General features: G+C 34.4%; 1 protein-coding gene across 1 annotated transcript in view; it reads right to left on the bottom strand.

Annotated features, from left to right (window-relative positions):
- CSTF3 (cleavage stimulation factor subunit 3) overlaps nt 1-21,872 on the bottom strand; it is a 72,104-nt gene that overhangs the window by 37,943 nt on the left and 12,289 nt on the right. Inside the window, exons 2-3 of the mRNA XM_077772903.1 lie at nt 18,422-18,523; nt 18,204-18,299 (exon numbers count right to left, since the gene is read on the bottom strand). Coding sequence (XP_077629029.1) covers nt 18,204-18,299; nt 18,422-18,523 — 198 coding nt within the window. The remainder of the gene's footprint in view (nt 1-18,203; nt 18,300-18,421; nt 18,524-21,872) is intronic.

Here is a 21,872-nt window from a genome sequence, read left to right as displayed (position 1 = left end):
AGGACTTGGGCTTTGACTTCTGCTGCCTGAGCTCTTAGAAGCATTCAAAAATCACAGCTTAAGTTCTCCCAGTTTGGCAAAGACTCTCAGGGTGAAAACAGCTGAGGTATTTTGCTGATCTCCCAGTGTTTTTATTTGTTTTCCTGTATTTGCTTTCCAATTCTTTTTGGGCTGGCAATTCCTTATGGTACTATCAGTTCCTCAATCAAGCTTGTAAGATGCTTTTCAAATTCAGTCCAGCAGTCTTAGTTGCTTTCAACTGAGAGAGCTGATCTGAGTAACCAAGCTTACCATCTTACCCAAAATTACACGAATATTTTATTAGTATCTAACTTTCAAAAAACTTAGGAAAAAATTTCCATGCAAACTATCTTTAAAAATAACGTAAGTGGTGCCTGGGCAGCTCAGTCGGTTGAAACTCCAACTTCATTCAGTTCAGCTCATGATCTCACAATCGTGGCTTTGAGACCCGCATTGGGCCACTGCTGTCAGGCACAGAGCCCACTTCAGATCCTCTGTCTGCCTCTCTGCTCACACTCCCTCTCTCTCTCTCTCTCTCAAAAAAAAAAATATATATATATAGATAGATTAAAAAAATTTTTTTAATTTATTTTTCAGAGAAAGCACATGAGTGAGAGGAACAGAGAGAAAGGGGAACAAGAAATCTGAAGCGGGCTCCAACTCTTGAACTGTGAGATCATAATCTGAGCTGAAGTCAGACATTCAACTCACTGAGCCACCCAGGTGCCTCTCTATATAAAAAGACTTCAAAGTAACTTAAAAACTTTAAAACCCAAGGTTCATTGAAAGACTAAATCCCAAAGGTTAAAAAAATTGTAGAATTCAATTAACCAAATATATTTCCTTTATGACAATTCAGTTCTCTGAAACACTTTGTGTTTTTTTTTATGTTTATTTTTTTTATTTTTTGAGAGAGAGCGAGCACAAGCAGTGGAGGGGCAGAGAGAGAGAGACAGAGACACAGAATCTGGCAGGTTCCAGGCTCTGAGCTATCAGCATAGTCCGACGCAGGGCTCAAACCCACAAACTGCAAGATCATGACCTGAGCCAAAGTCAGATGCTTAACCGACTGAGCCACCCAGGTGCCCCTGAAACACTTTGTTAAACTAGCAATTTGAGTTTACCTTTAATGTTTACTATGCCTGAGCAAATGAAGCTTGGGTGGAAATCACAAACAAAAAGTAAAACGATAAATATTTAACATTAAACTCTACAGCTTTTATAAAAGACAAAATCTAGAGTAATTCATCTTTTATATTTGTTTTTAAATCTATATAAAAGTTAAATTTAGGGATTAAAACATATTTTAATTTTGGGGTGCCTGGGTGGCTCAGTTAAGTACCCAGCTCTTGGTTTGGCTCAGGTCATGATCTCATCGTGTGTGGGTTTGTGAGTTCGAGTCCTGCATTGACAGCACAAAGCCTGCTTGGGATTCTTTCTCTTTCTCTCTGCCCCGCCGCCACTCAAGCTTTCTCTCCCTCAAAATAAAGAAATAAACTTTTAAAAAATATTTAATTTTAACTGCATAATATCTAATATCTTAAGATGAATATAATATATTTTAATATTTATAAATGAATTCCCATTCATTAGTAAGATGTTGGCATTGTGCACACACACATTAGTCAAAGTTGTGAAGGGCAGAATCAGAATGTCACTGCTTTACCAATTTGACAAAATCACCTATGAAATAAGATAAATCAACATGTGAAAACTCAAGTTTTCATCTCATATATACACATACAAATGTGTCAGAAATTTCACTCCAATGTAATACACCTAAAACTACTGTAACTAGTCAGACCTTTATCTTATATCAGGTTAAGTTTTATCTAAAACTATTTCAGAATCACAAGCAATTTAAAAAAATAGGTACTTCAAAATGGTAAGTTAGTAACGGCCTTTAAATTGGGTAATTCTTTAAAAACACTTTTGTATCATATATCAAGATAATTCTAAATGTCAATTAACTTATTCTACAATATCTAAGTATCTGAAGTTATCAGACAAAAACACTTTCTTTGTATTTTTAGAAAAGTTATAAAAACACTTTTTTAAACTTGTAAACAGTGTATCTATCAGACTTGTTATAAAAATACATTGTCATAAATTGGTATCATACTCTAATTCTTAGAAATTAAAGTTTAAAACATTATTATCTCAGTTTTACTTTCAACTGCAATTTTTCATATGACAAATTTTTTAGAGTGCTACTATATGTCAAGCATTCTTCTATGCTCCTAAAAGATCACAGTATAAAAGACAAATTATAAGCACAATAGGCCAGTCATTCAGTATATTAGGAGATGATTAGGTATTACAGGAGAAAAAAACAGAAGAATAAGTTTTGAGTTGTTGGGAATGGGATTTTTAAGTATAATTACCATAGAAGATCTCACTGAGAAGACAACACTTTTGTCTTGAAGATCTTAAAGAAAAGATTTAGTTGACAGCTACCTGGATAAACATCTTTAGAGCAGGCAAAAACAGCTAAGGTAAAGAAAATATGGGAATATCTAGAACATTTAAGGAGGCCAATGTGACTGAAGTGACTTTACTATATGAATGATCTACCACATAGATATCAGGCACAAAATTTTATCCTTAGTTTGGTATACCAAATACTCTTCATACAAATTGACTAATTAAAAACTAATCAACCTATCTGAATTTAACTAAGAAATAACTGACTCTTGAGGCATCTGAGTGGCTCAGTTGGTTACGCAATCACGACCTGAGCCAGCGTTACATGGCTTGTGAGTTTGAGCCCCACGTTGCTCAGAGCCTGGAGCCTGCTTCAGATTCTGTGTCTCCCTCTCTCTCTCTCTCTCTCTCTGCTCCTCCCCCACTAGTGCTCTGTCTTTCAAAGATAAATGTTAAAATCTTTTATTAAATAACAGATTCTTAAACATATAAGATGTACAGATATAAAGGCATTTACAATTTATGAATTTTTTTGGTACTATACCAATATCCACTTGGAAAAGAACCCTGGTTATTCCAATAATTTTTAAGATTCCAGAAAGTAGCCAAACCCAACCTAGAACCAGAACTAATTCAGTGACCAAAGTTCCAGAATAATCCTCAATTATTCTTACATCTATAAAAAAAGTGTATTTCATGTAATACTATTCTGTTTTGGTTTTTTTTTACAAATAGTTTATTGTCAAATTAGTTTCCACATAACACTCAGTGCTCATCCCCACAAGTGTCCTCCTTCATGCCCATCCCCCCTCCCCCCCAACTATTCTTTTTAAAAACCTAAATTATCATTACCACATCAATACAATTCTTATTAATATTTCCCTCATTAATTTAACACATTGCTGTAGGTAGATAAGGTATTCCTACCCTAATGGATTTTTGAACTTTACAAAAACTTGAACCCTTAGAGACTGGCATAGGTTTACCAAATATGGAGGTTTGGAAACCAGCTCCTGTGCTCTCGTTTTTCTTGATTTTAGCCAGTCTAAGTATTCCAACAATATTCACAAGACATAAGGACATTAGTTCATGGTTCTCTTCAAAACAGAGTTTCTGTTTTGATACTAAATCAGTAAAGGTATAAGTGGCACTTAAAAATCTTGGTAAATCATCCCTCTGGTAGAACTGTCCCTTTCAGTGCACATTAATCTCTTATGTTTAACCAAATTGACAGGGTAAAGTCTCATAATTGTTTTCATTAATAAAATTCATACAAGAAATGAACAATCTTTTTTTCCCCATGCATAAGTAGTCCGGAAACTGCATGTTACTGAACTAGACACTGGCATGTGGTGTCCTAGGACTGGCATGTAGTAAAAACAGATTTTATTTCTGGTAAAAACTTTTCTAGGAATCTAATTGTTTAAAATAACCATTCAGGTTTTATCTACCTAATTTAAAAAACTAGTTTTTCCCCTTAGAAAAAGCTTTTTTCTCCCTGAAAATGAACACACTGACCAATTGTTGCATTTTCCTCAAACTATATGAAGACTATTTAAGAGATTAAAGTCACATACCTTCTTAATTCTTTTAGTTTAAGACTGAAATGGCAAGTAAGTTAATGAGACCAAAAGAAAATTTCTATACAACATGCAAATTTTCCTTGAAAAGTGAAAAGTAAACTTCCACTCAGTTAAATTTATGTAGGCATGAGTTAAAACAAGAGCCCAGAATCATGTTCTCTCAATTTGCGATATTCCTAGAGCAAAATTACATTCACATTATTTTAGCCATTATAAAATCTCAGATATTCAGATTTGTCTAGTTCTATTTGCTGACAGCTTGGCTGCAATTCTTAACTATCGAGCTCGTATGTTTTCTGTAATTAAGACATACTCCACCTACCAGCCACAAGTCATCTGTTTAAATAGTAGGAAAGGCTACAAACAATATTCAGCTTACCAAATAAGTATCAAGCTATTTCAACTCCTCAAATAAACCATATATTTTTTTCTTGCCTTTGCTGAGGTCACAGCACTAGTGGTTCTTGTTGCTAGGGATTCTCTACAAATTTTAGGCCTGTTTAGAGGTCTTGCTGTTCTAGATTTCCTGGACAAATCCTCACATGTCCTCCATTTTTTTTTTTTATCCTCCATTTTCTCTATCATGGCATCTACCACCCATATTGTAATTTCTCTACTTTATCAAACTGTAAACTTGTTCAATGAGGTGTCCATTGCATATTAGGGCCCAGGATGTATTTATTCAGTAAATACTTGAAAGTTAATTCCCCCATCTTTTCCTGATAATATGAAGTGAAAGCCAACAGCCTGAAACAACACATTTTCATATTTTGCCTAAGCCACACAAAAACCTATGAAAATAGATGGTGTGGGGCCTGAAAACATACCTGATGCCTTTTGAGAATCTATAAATTCAACAGTCAATTGTACTACAGAAAAACAGTGTAACACTAGGCAATTTTAACTGGATGTAACCCAGACAAACCAACAATAGACATCTGTTAAGTCTTCATTCTAGTACACATCCACTGTCTCAGGGTACTTTTACAGACTCCACATGTAAAATTACTAGCCAGAAGGGTTTGCTAACAAAATTCTGCATATTTTAATCTGCACAGAATCTCCTAAAATTTAAACTACAGCTTATACTTTGATCCTTATTCAAAAAGAATTAGAATAAGCATCACTGAATACACTGCCGTGAATTTCTACAGTTCAATTATGAGAACCTTAGAATTGCAAAACTGGGGCATCTGGGTGGCCCCATCAGTTGAGTACCCAACACTAGATTTGGGCTCAGGTCATTTCATAGTCATGAGATCAAGCCCTGCATTAAGCCTGCTTAAGATTCTCTCTCTCCCTCTGCCCCTCCCCTGCTCACATGCGCACACTTTCCTCCCCTCTACAGAAGTGTTTTATAGGTAAGTAATTTTTACAATGTTTTTTTTAGAATCAACTGATCAGTATCAGGAACTTGAATAAAGATATTTCAGTATTCAGTGACATAGACTGGAGATGTACTAATACCTCTTAAATTTCTAAGTCTGATAAACCTTAAAATACAGATAACTGGAAATGTTGGTGCCATTTCAATAAACACGATTTTCCCATTAAGGAGTCAAGATCCTCCTTCACAACTTTTTTTAAAAAACACTAAATATTGTTGTGCCCCTCTGACTTCAATATTTCATTTTTACTTTTTCACTAAGTTTTTTTTTTTCCTAATTTCAAATACAGGAAAACCTTGGTTTGCAAGCATAATTCATTCTGGAAACATGCTTGCAATCCAAAGCACTCATATATCAAAGCGAATTATTAAAATATTTTTGAGAAAGAGAGAGACAGAGTGTGAGCAGGGAAGGTGCAGAGAGAAAGGGAGACACAATGTTAAGTAGGCCCCAGGCTCTGAGCTGTCAGCACAGAGCCTGATGGGGGGCTCAAACCCACGAACTGTGAGATCATGACCTGAGCCAAAGCCAGAAGGTTAACAGACTGAGCCACCCAGGCACCCCTCAAAGTGAATTTTAAGAACCATTGGCTCAGTTGTGATTGTGTGACATTCATCATCATGTACTAGTCATACTGGACGGTATCACTCATTTATCAAGTTTATTAGAAATGTTTGCTCACCTTGTGGAACACTCGCAGAACAAGTTACTCACAATCTAAGGTTATACCATATTTTAAAGATTTCCCCTCCAAAAAAATAACCACAATAAAATAGACCATCCTGTCAGAAAACTTATTTTGCAAGACTTCTACATTTCTATAATTCAAAGGTTAATATTCTTTACTAAATCCTAAATTCTGACCTTGTTTTAAGAAAATTACGTCTCAGGGTCGCCTGGGAGGCTCAATCGTTTAGTGTCTGACTCTTCATTTTGACTCAGGTCACCAACTGAGGGTTGTGGGATTGAGCCCAGCATCAGGCTCTGCACTGAGCATGGAAGTCTGCTTAAGATTCTTTTCTCTCCCTCTGCCTTTCTCCCCAGCTCATGTGCATGCACATGCTCTAAATTTTAAAAAAGATTTAAAGAAAATTCCATCCTAACAAAACTCACGATTCCTCAATAATAACTAGAAGAGAAAATGTATTGTTCTCACATTAATGTTGAATATAAAGTTTTAAAGAATGAATTTACAAATTAAAAAGTCCAAAATTACTAAGAGTTACTGTGTTTGTGTTCAGAAGTCCTTTCTGCTATTTGAAATTAGACCCAAATATGCATCACTAAATATTTTACACTGTAAAGGGTAAAAATATGTAGAAGAACAAAGTAGAATTTTAAAATATTTTATAGGCTGTAAGATGAAGCTACATGGAAGTTACTATACCATGACATCTTCAAAAACATTTCTAACAATTTTATGTGGTTGTGAGTGGCTTATACATTATCTAGTTTTTTGAAAGGACTAGGAGCGCAGACCCAAGAATTAGAATACTTGACTGTAATCCTCTTTCCTACTTACTTAGCTTAAACATTAATTTTGTTGATCCTAAATCTCAGTAAAGCTGACAATCTGAAAAAAAAAAAAGGAAGGATAATACATACCTACCTCAAAAGGTAAACTGTGATTAATCAGATATCCCATATAAAGTACTAAACACAGTACCAGAATATATTAAAGGACCAATAAATTTGAGCTATTATTGTTGAGGCCAGTAATCCGAATAAAGGAAAAATCACTATCAACAAGAAATAACTGAAAATTAACGGATTGTAAAATGTAACTTGTATTCTTTTAACTTTTCAGTTTCAAAATTTTCATAGTAAACATTTGAAAAGCAGGGAGGCACCTGGCTGGGCCAATTGACTCTTGATCTCAGGGTCATGATTCAAGCCACCACTGGGCATGATTCAAGCCACCACTGGGCATGGAACCTACTTAAAAAATTTTTTAAAAACAAAAACAAAAAATAACTGGCTTCCCTAAGGTGACAAGAATTCAACATAAGAGCTTAAAGTATAAAATCCTAGGTCAACAGATTTCAAATTCTGTGCCATTCCTATTCCTCCATACTACCTTTCATAATCTGCAGATTTCCTGCATTTCTTTCAAGAAGCTACCAATTCTTCAGGGGCGCCTGGGTGGCTTAGTCGGTTGAGCGTCCGACTTTCGCTTAGGTCATGATCTCGAGGTTCGTGGGTTCGAGCCCCGCGTCGGGCTCTGTGCTGACTGCCAGCTCAGAGCCTGGAGCCTATTTCAGAGTCTGTATCTCCCTCTCTCTCTGACCCTCCCCTGCTCACGCAGTCTCTCTCTCTCTCTCTCTCTCCTAGAACTCTCTCTCTCTCCAAAAAATAAAAATATTAAAAAAAAAAAAAAAGAAGCTACCACTTCTTCAAATATATCTCTTCTGCACTAATCAAAAACTGATGATGCCACTGCTGCAGTAAAAGAGAATTCTGCTTCAGTCGAGACATGGCAAATAACTGCCCCTCCAATAGAAGGACTGTATCACAGACACATATAAAAAATTCTTTGGACTTGGAATGTCCTTTAAACATAAATCTCACTATTCTGCTAACTCAGGAAATTCAAATTTAATCCAACAGGCTTCTTTTAGGAAAATACCACTTTTGCAGTTTAAGCAATCGTTAATTGCTAATAGAGAAATTATTTCCTTTAAAGTGGTAACTTTCTAATTTGTGCCTCAAGCAACGACAAAGTTATTTAAATACTTTAAAAATACAGCATTTGCAAACATAATAAAGTATTTACCTAGATGATTTTCCCCTCACTTTCTAACCTGTTGTAAAGCCAAAGACCTAATGATTTTTTTAAAAATATATAAATTCTTATTTGAAATAATTTGCCATTTGGCCAACTTAAATCAATAAAAGATACTCATTTTCTATGGCCTCCAGTGGTTCTTATAAAAATATAAAACTAGTTAAGTTTCTATAAACCTAATGAGTCAAGCAAATGTTATCTTTTCCTTATGTGACTTATGATAGAATTTAAGACATTACTAATAGAGAATATGATCTGGAAAACTTGCATCTATCATAAACCACTGAAATACTATAAATCATCACCTTTCTAATAACACTTACTACTAAGCTATTTAATAGCAAAACATGTGGAAGGAAAGAAAAGCTACTACTTTCCAGTAATTTTCAAATACAAAACGGCTTGAAGTTTTGAGTCATCAATAGAGTACATACTTACACTCAACGATAAACAAACCAAAAAAAGTAGATAATGTTAGAAAAACATCAATGATTCCTGTAAGAATTGTTAACAATTTCAAAATGAAGTGGGTAATTGTTTAATGATAAATAGGATACACTTGCAAAGTATCTCATTATTTCATTAATTATGAAAGTAGTAATACTGACCACACAATGGAGAAAATGGGTACCACAGACATCACCAATAAGGAGTAAATAAACACCATATGCCTCTAGATGAGTGAGGACACACACATCATTTGCAACTTTTCAGTTAAAATGTATATAGCATGAATCTAATGAGGAAATATCAACTTATAGCTGAGGAACTTTAATGTCAATATCAAGGAGGCTGAAGAGGAATGACCACTATGTATAACAAGGTTGGATTAGATACTAATTTAGAAAAAAAAAAAAAAAAAACCTGCTATAATACACTGAAAATACACAGAAACTGTATGTTAAACTAAAACTTAAAGTAATTAAAAAACTAAAAGATTACACCAAAGAAGTAAAGATTGTGCTATATGCAATCCAATCTCTCATGGTTCACGAAAATACAGGATAAAAGTGTATGTCAAATCCTAAAAACTGGCCAATCAGAGTAAAGCATATATGAATTCTTTGCATTGTTCTTGCAACTCTTTTAAGTTGAAAATATTTTTAAAAATTGCAAAAGTGTCACTTTAAAAGCAAAGCTCCAACTTGCTTTTTAATGGTTTAATACAAAGCAGATTAAACCATGTGATCCCCAGTGATTGGCATACAATTTAAATCTTCAATTCTAAATAATACTCTAAATAGTGATGTTTTTAAGCATTTGTCACCTACTAACATATCCTAAGAGAACCACAAAAACCTCAAAACTTCACTTATTAAACAAGCTAAATGAATTATAATAAAAAAATGATAGATGAGGGAATTAAATGTACAGGGGCACATGGCTGGCTCAGTCAGAAGAGCATGTGACTCTTGATCCTGGAGTCTTTAGTTCAAGCCCCACATTGGGTGCAGAGATTAAATGAAACTTTTAAAAGAATAAAATTGGGGTGCCTGGGTGCTTCAGTCGGCTAAGCATCTGACCAACTCAGGTCATTTTCCCATGGTTCCTGGGTTTGAGCCTCACATCAGACCCCGTGCTAACAGTATGGAACTGGTTTGGGATTCTCTTTCTCTGCCCTTCCCCTCCTTGCTTGCTCTCAAAATAAATAAATGTACAGTACAAGAGACAAGGTTTTTTGTTGACAACCTTCCCTTAATATATTTAAACTCCCTCCTAGACAGTATACACCTTTGCAAAATTTTTCACTAAGGTAATGTTATTTTTGACATTTAAGTTTTATGAAATTTAGATATACTACTCCAGTTCTTCTATGAAGATCACTGATGCCGAAAGTCTCAATTATAAGATGGAAAGGAATCAATTTCTTAAGAACAGACATCAACCGGAAATACTAAAATCACCATTTCTCAATTTAAAAGCTATCAAAAGGCACTAAGGGAGAAACTTTTTAAAAATAAGTAAACAGTTAAAAATGATTGAGAAACACTGCACTCATCTGTGTGGTGAAAAATTCAGAAAACTGACTACAGAAATAGCTAGGAATAATGACCAGTTCTTTGTCAGAACACTCCATCTCCCAAAAGAATGAGTAGTATTTATATATAAAGATTTAAATACTAATTAAATGAATGGATGTTGGCTAATAATCTGAAAATGTGGTGGTATTCATGTTTAAAGACTCTCTCAAAAGTTAAGGATGGGGGAACCTGGGTGGCTCAGTCAGGTAAGCATCTGATTTTGGCTCAGGTCATCATCTCACAGTTCTTGAGTTGGAGCCCTGCACTGGGCTCTGCAGTCAGTGCAGAGCCCATTTCGGGTCCTCTGGTCTCCCTCTCTTTGCCCCTCCCCCACTCGCACTCTTCTCTCCCTCTCAAAAATAAACATTTAAAATAAAGAGTCGGGGCCCCTGGGTGGCTCAGTTGGTTAAGCGTCCGACTTTGGCTCAGGTCATGATCTCATGGTTTGTGGGTTCGAGCCCCGCGTCTGACAGCTAGCTCAGAGCCTGGAGCCTGTTTCAGATTCTGTATCTCCCTCTATGACCCTCCCCTCCTCACACTATCTCTGTCTCAGAAATAAAACATTAAAAAAATTTTTTAAATAAAAAGAGTTAAAAAAAATAAGCTGCAGTAATTTTAAGCCATATTCTCCAGTTTAAGTGGTCCTCCCTGAATACACGGGGCTCTTATTTGCTACTTAGGCAATTATACTTTTTTAAGTTTACAAAGCTAGAATATTGGGTTTCAAACCCAGGAATTAAGTCAGCAACTAAAATACTGTCAATGTTCAATAACACTACCATTATCCTGTTTGCAGATCTAAGAAATACTCCCCACAGTTAGAATACTACCAAGCACACATTAAATGCTTCTAAGATTACTTCTAGATTCTATATTGAGTGATCTATCACAGCATAGTCAAAAAAGCCATAAGACTAATTACTTCATAATCCAAGCAAATACAGGCAGTATTCTGTGAGGTTTATGAAATATACCCATAGCAAAACGATTCAATTATTGTCTCCCAAAACTAGTTGCCAGAAACACCTAATAATACATTTGCATGTGCCCATCATGCGGAGGTGAAGTCAGCAATAATGGTACACTAATTGCCAAGCTTGCAGGTTTTAAAAGCTTCCCAGGTGATCCTATAGCACTGTAGTTTCTAAACTTTGATTCTGAGGTTTTCAAAAAATATAGATGGCTCAGTTGGTTGGGCACCTGACTTTGGCTCAGGTCTTGATCTCAAGTCTGTGGGCTCAAGCCCTGTGTCAGGCTCTGTGCTAACAGCTCAGAGCCTGGAGCCTGCTTCAGTCAGAGTCTGTTGTCGTCCTCTCTCTGACCCTCCCCTGCTCACATTCTGTCTCTAGCTCTCAAAAATAAACATTTAAAAAAAATTTTTTTAACTTTGATTGTAAGGGATAAAATCTTGCTTTATTTCTTTCACCCATGTCTGAAGTGACTAAATTCATCTTCTAACTCTGAATTTCGTATTTAAACTCAGTATCTCTGGGGGTGCCTAGGTGGCTCAGTTGGTTAAGCATCCAACTCTTCATGTCAGCTCAGGTCATGTTCAAGCCCCACACTGGACTCTGCGCTGACAGTGCCACAGCCTGCTTGGGAATCTGTCTCCTCTCTCTGCCCCCACCCCACTGGTGCTCTCTCAAAATTAAAAAAAAAATAATTTTTAAACTTAATGTCCTCTTTGGGTTTAAATATATAATACTAGAAGGGGTGCCTGGGTGGCTCAAGTCATTTAAGCATCGGACTCTTAATTTCAGTTCAGGTCATGCTCTGAAAGTTTGTGATTTCAAGCCCTGTGTTGGGCTCTGAGTTGACAGTGCAGAGCTTGCTTGGGATTCTCTCCCCACCTCCCCCCGCCCCCACTCATCCCAACTCATAGTCTCTCTCAAAATAATAACCTTAAAAAAATTAAATATACATGGGGCGCCTGGGTGGCTCAGTCAGTTAAGTGTTAGACTTTGGCTCAGGTCATGATCTCTCAGTTCGTGGGTTCGAGCCCCGTGTCGGGTTCTGTGCTGGCAGCTCAGAGCCTGGAGCCTGTTTCAGATTCTGTGTCTCCCTCTCTCTCTGCCTCTCCCCTGCTCATGCTCGGTCTCAAAAATAAATTAAAAAACTATAAACATATATTTTTTAAAAAATTACACAATACTTGCATATTCAATTGTTGAATTTCGAGAAAACCATCTTGGCAACACTCCTTTTTTCTTAAAATTCAACATGAAAAGGTTATCAGAAAATGTCACCATTAAAAGACCTTTTCCCTTACTACTGTGTGAGGTGATGGATGTTAACATTGTAGGTAACATTTTATAGTATATACATTTATCAAATCGGTGCTGCACACCTTAAACTTATGTGGTGTTAGAGGTCAATTATATCTCCACACAACCAGAAGAGAAAGACTTTACCATATAGAAATATGCAAAGACTTACAATAATGTTATCTGTATGTGCTAGAGCTAAAATTTTGCATTAAAAAATGCCATAATTGAATATCACATAAATAAAAGTACTAGAAAGCTTAAAAATAGCTTTTGGGACTGTTCTATTGACTTTATTACATTTTGAATTATTACTCCAAAACCACATTTCAATAGTCTTTGATACTAGATTTTTGTTTTTATAACTATCACTTAACATTACTAAACGGAAAATTTTTCTTTGGCGGTGGGGGGGGAGGGGGGTGTCTCCTAGCATACAAAATGGTAAAACTTACCCCATGTTATGCTTCCCTGAGCCTTAGAAAAGCCGTTTAGTTTCTCAACAAGTTGTATTCAAAGCAAATATTCACAATTTGGTTGAAATTGCTGTGGATTCTGAATATGTAAGGGGAAAAGATTTAGACTTCAATGTACTATATACCATCATATTAACCAACTGCTTTCCACTCCAAAATTGTTAGGAGCAAAACTGTTTAGTAATAAAAATTAGTTAAAGAAAATTATTTACAACAGAAAAAAATGCATTCTTGTCCACATCTCAAAATACAGCTTTTTAAAATAAACATCACCAGTATATTTTAGACATCTTCATTTCTTGGAAGTGTCTTGAATCAGACTCATTCAAAAAGGAACAGCTGTTTGCAAGTAGAAAGAAAACACTAAACAAAATAAAAAAAAACAATGAACCCATTAGAAAAAATCTGAGCCTTAAAGAGGTCTTTGTTTTTTAAAGTCAATTAATTGCTACCTGGTTCCCTTATGCTCAAGTTAGAACCAAAAATGCTGAGCACCCTCAAAAGGCTTTTCTGTTAGGATTTATTTCCAGTATGGTTTCTCTTCTTAATATTATGAAGGGCTCATGTGCTTGTGTTTATTCATAGATGCCATGTTGGAGCATAACTAATACCTCTTAGAATAGGGGAATGGTCATATACCAAAACAATCCCCTAAGATCCTGTTGATTACAATGCCCCATAATAAAATAAAATAAAAATTTTAAACCACTAAATATTAGGTATTATATATTAAATATTGTCATTCTACAAATGCCCAAGAAATTTAGGCTAGAGCATTACCCACAAGGAAACTTCCAATTGTATGACAAATAGCCCTTGTTGTTTCATAACAAATTTGAGAATGTATGTACTTTTTATTAAAATCTGGTTAGAGATGCCTTTTCCACATTTTCAGAATATATCATAAATCTTATTACAGACAATGAAGTAGACTATGAAGAAGCAGTCTTAAAAAACTGAGTCTTTGCAAACGAAAAAAAGATGACCATTATTTTTTCAATTTATCAGTGACTGCAAATATTATAATTTTCCTTTATACAGTGGAGAAATATAAATATACAATTAGGTTGATTAGTACAAGGTTTTGCTTGAAAATAGATCACTACATTTCACATAAAATACTAAATTATCTAGAAGATAAAGAATAGAAAGTAAGATTTGTTTAAAAAAATTTTATCTAAATTAGCTATGTCCTTTTGTAAAATAGTTTTATTATACAATGCCTGAGTGAAGAGAAAAAGGCCTCAAAGAAAAAAATGTATAGATCAAGTTAGTATCAGTGACAAAATCTAAAATGTCTATGCTACAGTAATGGAAGGGCATATGGACACGATATGGTATTTCAGTGAAACCTGAATTAGAAATTTACTACTTATAATAGTAAACACACAAATATTTCCTTTGGTTTAAAAAATAGTATGTAATTATTCAAAGCACTTTCAAATATTTGATTACTCAGTTCTGTGTTTGCAAATCATTCCTGTTTCCTTTTTATACCCCTACGCTACATTTATACATGCATTTAGAAACTATAAAGAGCATGTTGCGTTTTAGAGTACAATCTGAATAATCACACAGACATGGACCAACATTTATTACAAACAGGAAAAGAGCAGATCTATAAGAAAAGAGTACAGATGTTTTTAAAGAGATTGCAAGTTGAAGTATAGAAAAGAAATTATAAAATGTATATGATAATGCAATAATTTTATCTGCATTTAAAAAATCACATTGCTCAAAATATACAAAACATTATAACAACAGTACTTTGAACTGCTACTTAGAGGAATTAAAACAGAATCGACAGTGGAGAAGTTTATTTCAATTTAGGTCATTCATGTTCCATCCTGAGTTCACTTCCATTTTCCAAGAAGAAAGGTATTTTTTAAGAATCATTTTTCCCAAGTAGAAAGATTATTTTGAAAAATCGAAATGTATAGTTTACAACCCATTTTAATAAGGATTCATGTTTTTAAAAACTTTTTAAATAAAAAGCAATCAATTCTCTATACACTTTTATTAAAGAATTACAGCTTTCACAGATAGCAAAATACATCGTTGCTATTACCAGCAGCATTACCTTCTTCATTTCTCTTTCAGCTACCAATAAAAACCATCATCCTTTTGTAGGAAAATTTCTTATGAATGTGGCCCAATTCAAAACAAATTACTTCTAGCAGTAAGATATTGTAGCTTATGTGCTGTCACACTGATTACCTAGCTACATGAACAGCTACAGAACCACAAAGGGAAAAACAACTTAAAAGAATACAGCAAAACTATAAATTTTCTCAGTTCTGTGATACTTAGCAACTCTTTTAACACCCTAAAAAGTGGGGTCTTTAAAGAACACTGAGGCTCTGACTGGGTATCCCACTTAACTCTGTTGTTTCTATGTAATTAATATGTACAAACTAAGGTAATCTGGCCTAATTTTAAATTATATATTATAACAAAGATATTGGTTCTAAATGCCCTTTCATTAGAACAAGAAACTAAAAGTGGGTAATGAATTAAGGATGGTAGTTTAATAAAGCTCAAATTTTACACAAGTAGCTAGGTACTGTAAATGCCACTGATATGAGAAAAGCTGATATACTAGCAAATATTAATAAATATCGGATTAGTGTCACTAACTCCTTTCTTAAAAAAATTATATTATGCTCTCATTTGGAACTCATGTTTCAAATTTAAAAGCAAACAATCAAAACCCCCCAAAACCAAACACAAAAAACCATCCAAAAATCAAAATACTTTTTTTGGTTACTTTGTTCTTAGTAGGACTTACAACTTTCTCTGGGGAAGCAAATTATCTCTTGTTATTAATGATGTATGTATTTTCATTAGAAAAGAACTAAATGTATTTGGACTCACACACATTCATTTAACTGATCATAAATAAACAAAACATAATTTTCCCGCCATGAAGTACTGAGTTACAACAAATGTATTAAAAAAACTTTATTTTCTTGAAAGTGCATACAAATGTTATGTAAACACTGTTAGTATTACCTTTAATGTAAAGACATTCTTATTATTACTTCAGATTTTAATGTATTATAAATAGGTTAGATGTCTCCTCCAGAAATATTAAAGGCCACACTGGGTGATATGACCAAAGAAAACTTTAGCCTCTTACAGGCTAAACAAAGTACAAAATGTGAAAATAAAAAAATAAAGAGTAAATCAGGAAAAGAGAAAAACACAGCTCAGGGTATGCATTTCTGAATCAGCAATTTAACATTTTAATTCCTAAACCAAAAATGTAAATTTTACAAAACATACATATATTTTTTTTTTACCATTTTTTTCTCAAAAGATGTTTTATACATACATTCATATTTATGTGTGTATATGTGTGTGAAACAACTGCAAATCTTACCAATTAAATAAATCGGGCAACTGCAAGCAGCTCTGAAATATTAAATGAAATGAGCCTATTATTTAGACAATTTCAGCCCCTTGAAAGAACATCTGGTCCATCTTAGAATTTTTTTTAGAATGCAATTCATATTTTTAGTTAGGAAATGGGAGAAAGACTCATTGGGTTCATACAGAATGGAATATCTGCCAATTTCAGTTTAAATTATAATAAAATGCACAAATACCTGAATATTTGAGAAGTTTCTAAAACTAAAGTACTACTTCATTATATAAAAACTATTATGCATCAATTATGTTCATGTCTGATGAGTTTGCATACAAATTAATGTGTTTGTAAAATCAAACTGGAATGTAGACCAAGTACAGGTGATCCAGGGTTCCTTGATTTAATGACTATTACAAAGCAGCACTGGGTTCAGCATACTTCAGACAGGCCTATTCACTCACCTGGTGAATTCCATGTCGGTCTACTCTGATGATTAAATATATTAAGGAAAGAAATGGTCCCAAAGGATAAGTGATGAAACCTTAAGGATATAGTCTTGGACCAAAACCACAACCAAACTCCATGTAAGGTACAATCTCTCTCACACATACAAACACACATACCACATACACAACCACACACAAAAAATTTAATACACACACACACAATGTTCCTGCTATTGTCCAGTAATCTTCCCTCACCCCCAAAGTAATATACTATAAACCATAGCACAAATACAGTAAGTACACTGTAGCCTCAATTTAAACTGGCTGTCAGTTGGGTCCATTATGCAGAACACATCACAGGTGACACTGTGTTGTGTTAAAATTTGTTTAATACTGCTGATGACTAAAGCCCTTTAAATAGGTCCAAAACAGACCCATATATTATCAAATTTCAGTTATTATGGAGAATGTTAAGATGAGGCTGCAGTGTATTTGATTATGTTGAGAATTTATAACATTCAAAATAAGAATACTTCATAGTATTATAAATTATAAAAAGAAATGGATAGAATTTTCAGCGTAATGTGGACATCAATTATTCCCTTCTCACCTCTTCCATCCCATTAATTTATAATCTGAAAGATGATCACTTGGTGCCGCTGTTATCGATACATTAACGCTTCATTATCATCTTGACTGCTAACCCCAGTTGTCAAAAATGAACATTTCCCTTCTAATCATAATCAAGAATGAGGCCCTTACTCTTTAAAATAAACATACCTGACTTAAAATTTCAAGATAGTTAGAAAACAAGAAAAAAAAATCTAAGTATCACTGGGTGAATTATGATTATACAGATTTGAATCACATTAGCTTATTCCCAAATAATGTATACTTTATCCCCTTAAAAAACGTATCTTTAAATTACTGAAGTGCTTACATTTATTGACAAACCATGCATTTTCACAAAATTAAAACCCGAAATAAATTTTCACCTACATGTTTCACCACTCAATATACCCTATAAAACTAAGTTAACATTTCCACATTTTCTTATAATACCACTCATATTAGTTTGTAAGTAGGAATAAAAGAAAAATGAGTTCTAAATAAATGACACAGGAGGCAATAAATTGACACATGACAAGTAAATAAAAGGCTAAAGCACTCCAATACCATTGAAACTGTTTTAATGTTGTTGCAACTCCAAAATGCAACAATCATCAGCTTGTAAAGACCCAAATTTCAAAAATTCATTTTAATTACTCCTTCATACCTATTTTACAAAATAAAGGCAAGAGACATTTAAATCCTCCTTGTCCTAATTGTGCTATCTATGTTCCTAACTTGTTTTCTATCACTCTATAGTGTATGCTGCATTTCCCATCAGATGCTATATAAGAAAAAATAAAATAAAATATTAACCTCTGCTTCAATGTATAGTTTCCAGAATCTGCCAGAACTGGGGAACTGGGCAACAAGGCGTTCATAAGTCTTCCGTGCTTTGTCTATAGGTTGATTCTAAAATTAAAAACCAATAAACAGCATTTACAATGTTAGGATTATGAAATTATTATTTACTGCAGAACCAAGTAGTGTGATTGGACCCATAGAGAAGGAAATGTAATCCTATTTCACTAAACCTGTGCCTCTCGAATGAGAATGCTCCAAGCGTCAAGGTCATATGGATTCTCTTCTAATTTCTTTTCAGCTTTCTTCACCTTCTCTGGGACATACTCAGCTGCCTGGGGGAAAGAAAAATAACAAACTGATGTTACGGCTTTAAAAATTTCATGCCTAATTTAATCCAAGCACAAGATATCAGTTTCCAATATAAAAGCATAAAAACATCCTCCTACAAAAGAGCCCTGCATTTTCTATAATCTATATATATTATGCTATCATAAATCACCTGCATAAAAACAAAATCTAATGATCACATACTTTTAAAAGACATTTTAAAATTTAAACCCATCTTTCACATTAAATATTACAGAGCAGCCATTCTCAAATTCTGCGGTCTTAAGACGGACCCCTTTTATACTCTTAAAAATTACTTAGTATGCCCACAAGCTTTTTGTGATTATTTCAAAATTTACTATATTAGAAATTAAAACAGAAAAATGTTATTTATTCACGTACAAATAATAAAATTATCTGCATGTTAACAAAGACTTTTATGAAAAGTAAATGTAAGAATTCAGTGAATATCCTTGTTTTCTGTATTTGCAAATCTGTTTAATGTCCAATTATTTTAAATGTAGCTGGATTTTCATATCTGCTTCTGTATTCAATCTACTGTGATAGCACATGTAAAAGTTCCATTGTACTCTCATGAGAGATTAAGAGCAATAATGCAAAAGTGCCTTTAATTTATTATGAAACAGTGAAAACTCACAGAATGAACCTCTGAAAGTCTTAGGAATCCCTGGGGTCTGTGGACCAACTTTGGGAAACACTGCTATAGAGCATTCACCCTGAGCCACAAAAGGAAAAGCATGAAATGACATGGAAATTTATTTTTTTTATTTGAGAGAAAGATGGCATACTAGCAGTGGGAAGGGGAGGGGAGAGGAAAACAAAGAGGGAAAGGGAGATAATTTGAGAATCTTAAGCAGGAGCCTGACACAGGGCTCAATCTCCTGCTCCTGGGATCATGACCTGAGCCAAAATCAAGAGGCAGACGGCATTCAACTGACTGAGCCACCCAAGTGCCTCTGGAAATTTTATTTTGATATAAAGGTTTTAAAAACAGGATTCACACTATAAAAGAAATTTGCAGTAAGAGATTTATAAGACTGTACTAAAATGTCTAGTGGTCATATATGGGCGATGGGCGGTAGTTTTATTTTTATTATAGAAATACAATAATGAAATACAATTAATGCCGAAAATAGTAGCTTGCATCTGAGGCAAAAATACAAGTACTACTTTCTCAAACTGTTCAGACTACTACTATGTACTACAAAAAGAAAATGACATTCAAATTAAGTCAGATAAATGTTAACTTCTAAGAGTTCTGTTTTGTCTTTTTGCAGGACTGCTTGAATCTATACTACACTGTAGTATTCAAGATGGAGAGGGAAACACTGCCCCTAAGAGCTTTCTTTTTTCCTTTTTTCAGTGGCAATTAATATCTCACTGAAAATTACTGTCAAAACTCCAGGTGGGGGAAAAAAAGCCTTTAAATTGTAAGTTTAGAAAAAAAAATTACCAAGGAGAAATAATACTCTTTTCTTTGGAACAAATTATTTATAAAGAAAAACATGTTTTAAAAGATTAATGCAAATTTATATAAAAATTATGATATTTTGCTAATATACAAGAGCTTTCTAGGTAGGCTAGCTCAAGAAGCTAAAACTGGAAAAATTTAATAAAGAGGACTACTGGCCCCAAACCACATGTTAAAACACAAATGAAAGGCAAGTTTGGTAATGGTGACAAACCAATCATTGGTTCAAGATGGTTAAGAAAGAGAATGATACATGGAAAATGAACAAATCAAGGTGATATTTTATTTTATTTTTTTTAAATGTTTTTTGTTTATTTCTAGGAGAGAGAGAGAGACAGCGTGAGCAGGGGAGGGTCAGAGACAGAGGGAGTCACAGACTGAAACAGGCTCCAGGCTCTGAGCTGGCAGTCAGCACAGAGCCCGACGCGGGGCTCGAACCCACGAACCGCGAGATCATGACCCAAGCGAAAGTCGGACGCCCAACCGACTAAGCCACCCAGGCGCCCCTCAAGGTGATATTTTAAATCAGGATGGTGGATTATTCAATGTACAGTGTTAGGATAACTGCAGTCAACTCTATCAAAATAAAAGTTGTATTACTATTTTATCCTTTCTACCAACGTAAATTTCAAATAAATCAAAGATTTAAACACAACAAAAAAAGAACTAGAGAAAAACATACTGAAATGTATCTTTGCATAGAAAAAGCTTTATAAGGACACCTGGGTGGCATTCAATCAAGTATCTGACTTCGGCTCAGATCCTGACCTCATGGTTCGTAAGTCTGAGCCCCGCATGGGGCTCTGTGCTGACAGCTCAGAGCCTGAAGCCTGCTTTGGATTCTGTGTCTCCCTCTCTCTCTGCCCCTCCCCTGCTCATGTTGTCTCTCCCTCTCTCAAAAATAAATATTAAAGAAGAAGAAACACCTTTTTAGAAGCCTCTGAAAAGAGTAAACTTATTTCACTTTAAATCTGTGCATGAAAAATTATAAATCAAAGTCAAAAGACAAACCTAAAAAACATCCCAACATATTTGGCACAGTACTAAATTTATTAATGTACAGTCAATAAAAGACCAGCAACTCAGAAAGAAAATGGGCAAAGTACTGAAACAGTTCCCAGAAAGAGAAGTTAACACTGACCTTTAAACACTCAGAAGAAATACAAATGTAAACCATATGACAAAGATCAAAAGTGTTTTATAATCAGCATTGCACTGGCAAAAGTATGTAAAAACAGACATTCTCACATTGTTGGCAGGGGTAAGTAGTAATCTGACCAAAATGTTAACACGAATGTTTGACCCTGAATTCCACTCCTGGCAACTTCTACTGCACATATGCCCAAAGATGTATACTAAATAAAGAAGAGTCAACTACTTGGCTGTTTGCTGTTGCATGAAGTAATTTAAATAATCATGTATACAATGATTGGCTAAATAAAGGAATTTGCCCTCACTTAAAAAGAACAGAGGACAGGTCTGTAGATAGCAACATGAAACTATTACCATAATACTGGGTCAAAAAAAAAAAATTGTGGAGGTGAGCTGGGGAGAAACAGACACACACACTTACTTTACAATGTATACTCTTCTACTATTTATATCTTTACTATTCACCTGAAAAGTATTTGCTCAGTGTCTAGTATGTGCCACACATTGTTGAAGGGTCACCTGAGATACAACAAATAGACTTCTACTTTCAAAGGATTTACTTCTTAAAAAAGAAAAAAAAGAAAACTTAAAAAACTATTTTAAAATAAAACTAGGATTGGGGCACCTGGGTGGCTCTCTCGGTTAAGTGCCCAACTCTTGATTTTGACTCAGGGCAAGTCCCACATCAGGCTATGTGCTGACAGCGGGGA

Source organism: Crocuta crocuta, unplaced genomic scaffold (assembly GCF_008692635.1).
Source record: "Crocuta crocuta isolate KB4526 unplaced genomic scaffold, BGI_CrCroc_1.0 scaffold382, whole genome shotgun sequence".
Classification (NCBI taxonomy): Eukaryota; Metazoa; Chordata; class Mammalia; order Carnivora; family Hyaenidae; genus Crocuta; species Crocuta crocuta.
Note: the sequence above shows the minus strand (reverse complement) of the source record. Positions and strands in the feature narration are given on the sequence as shown.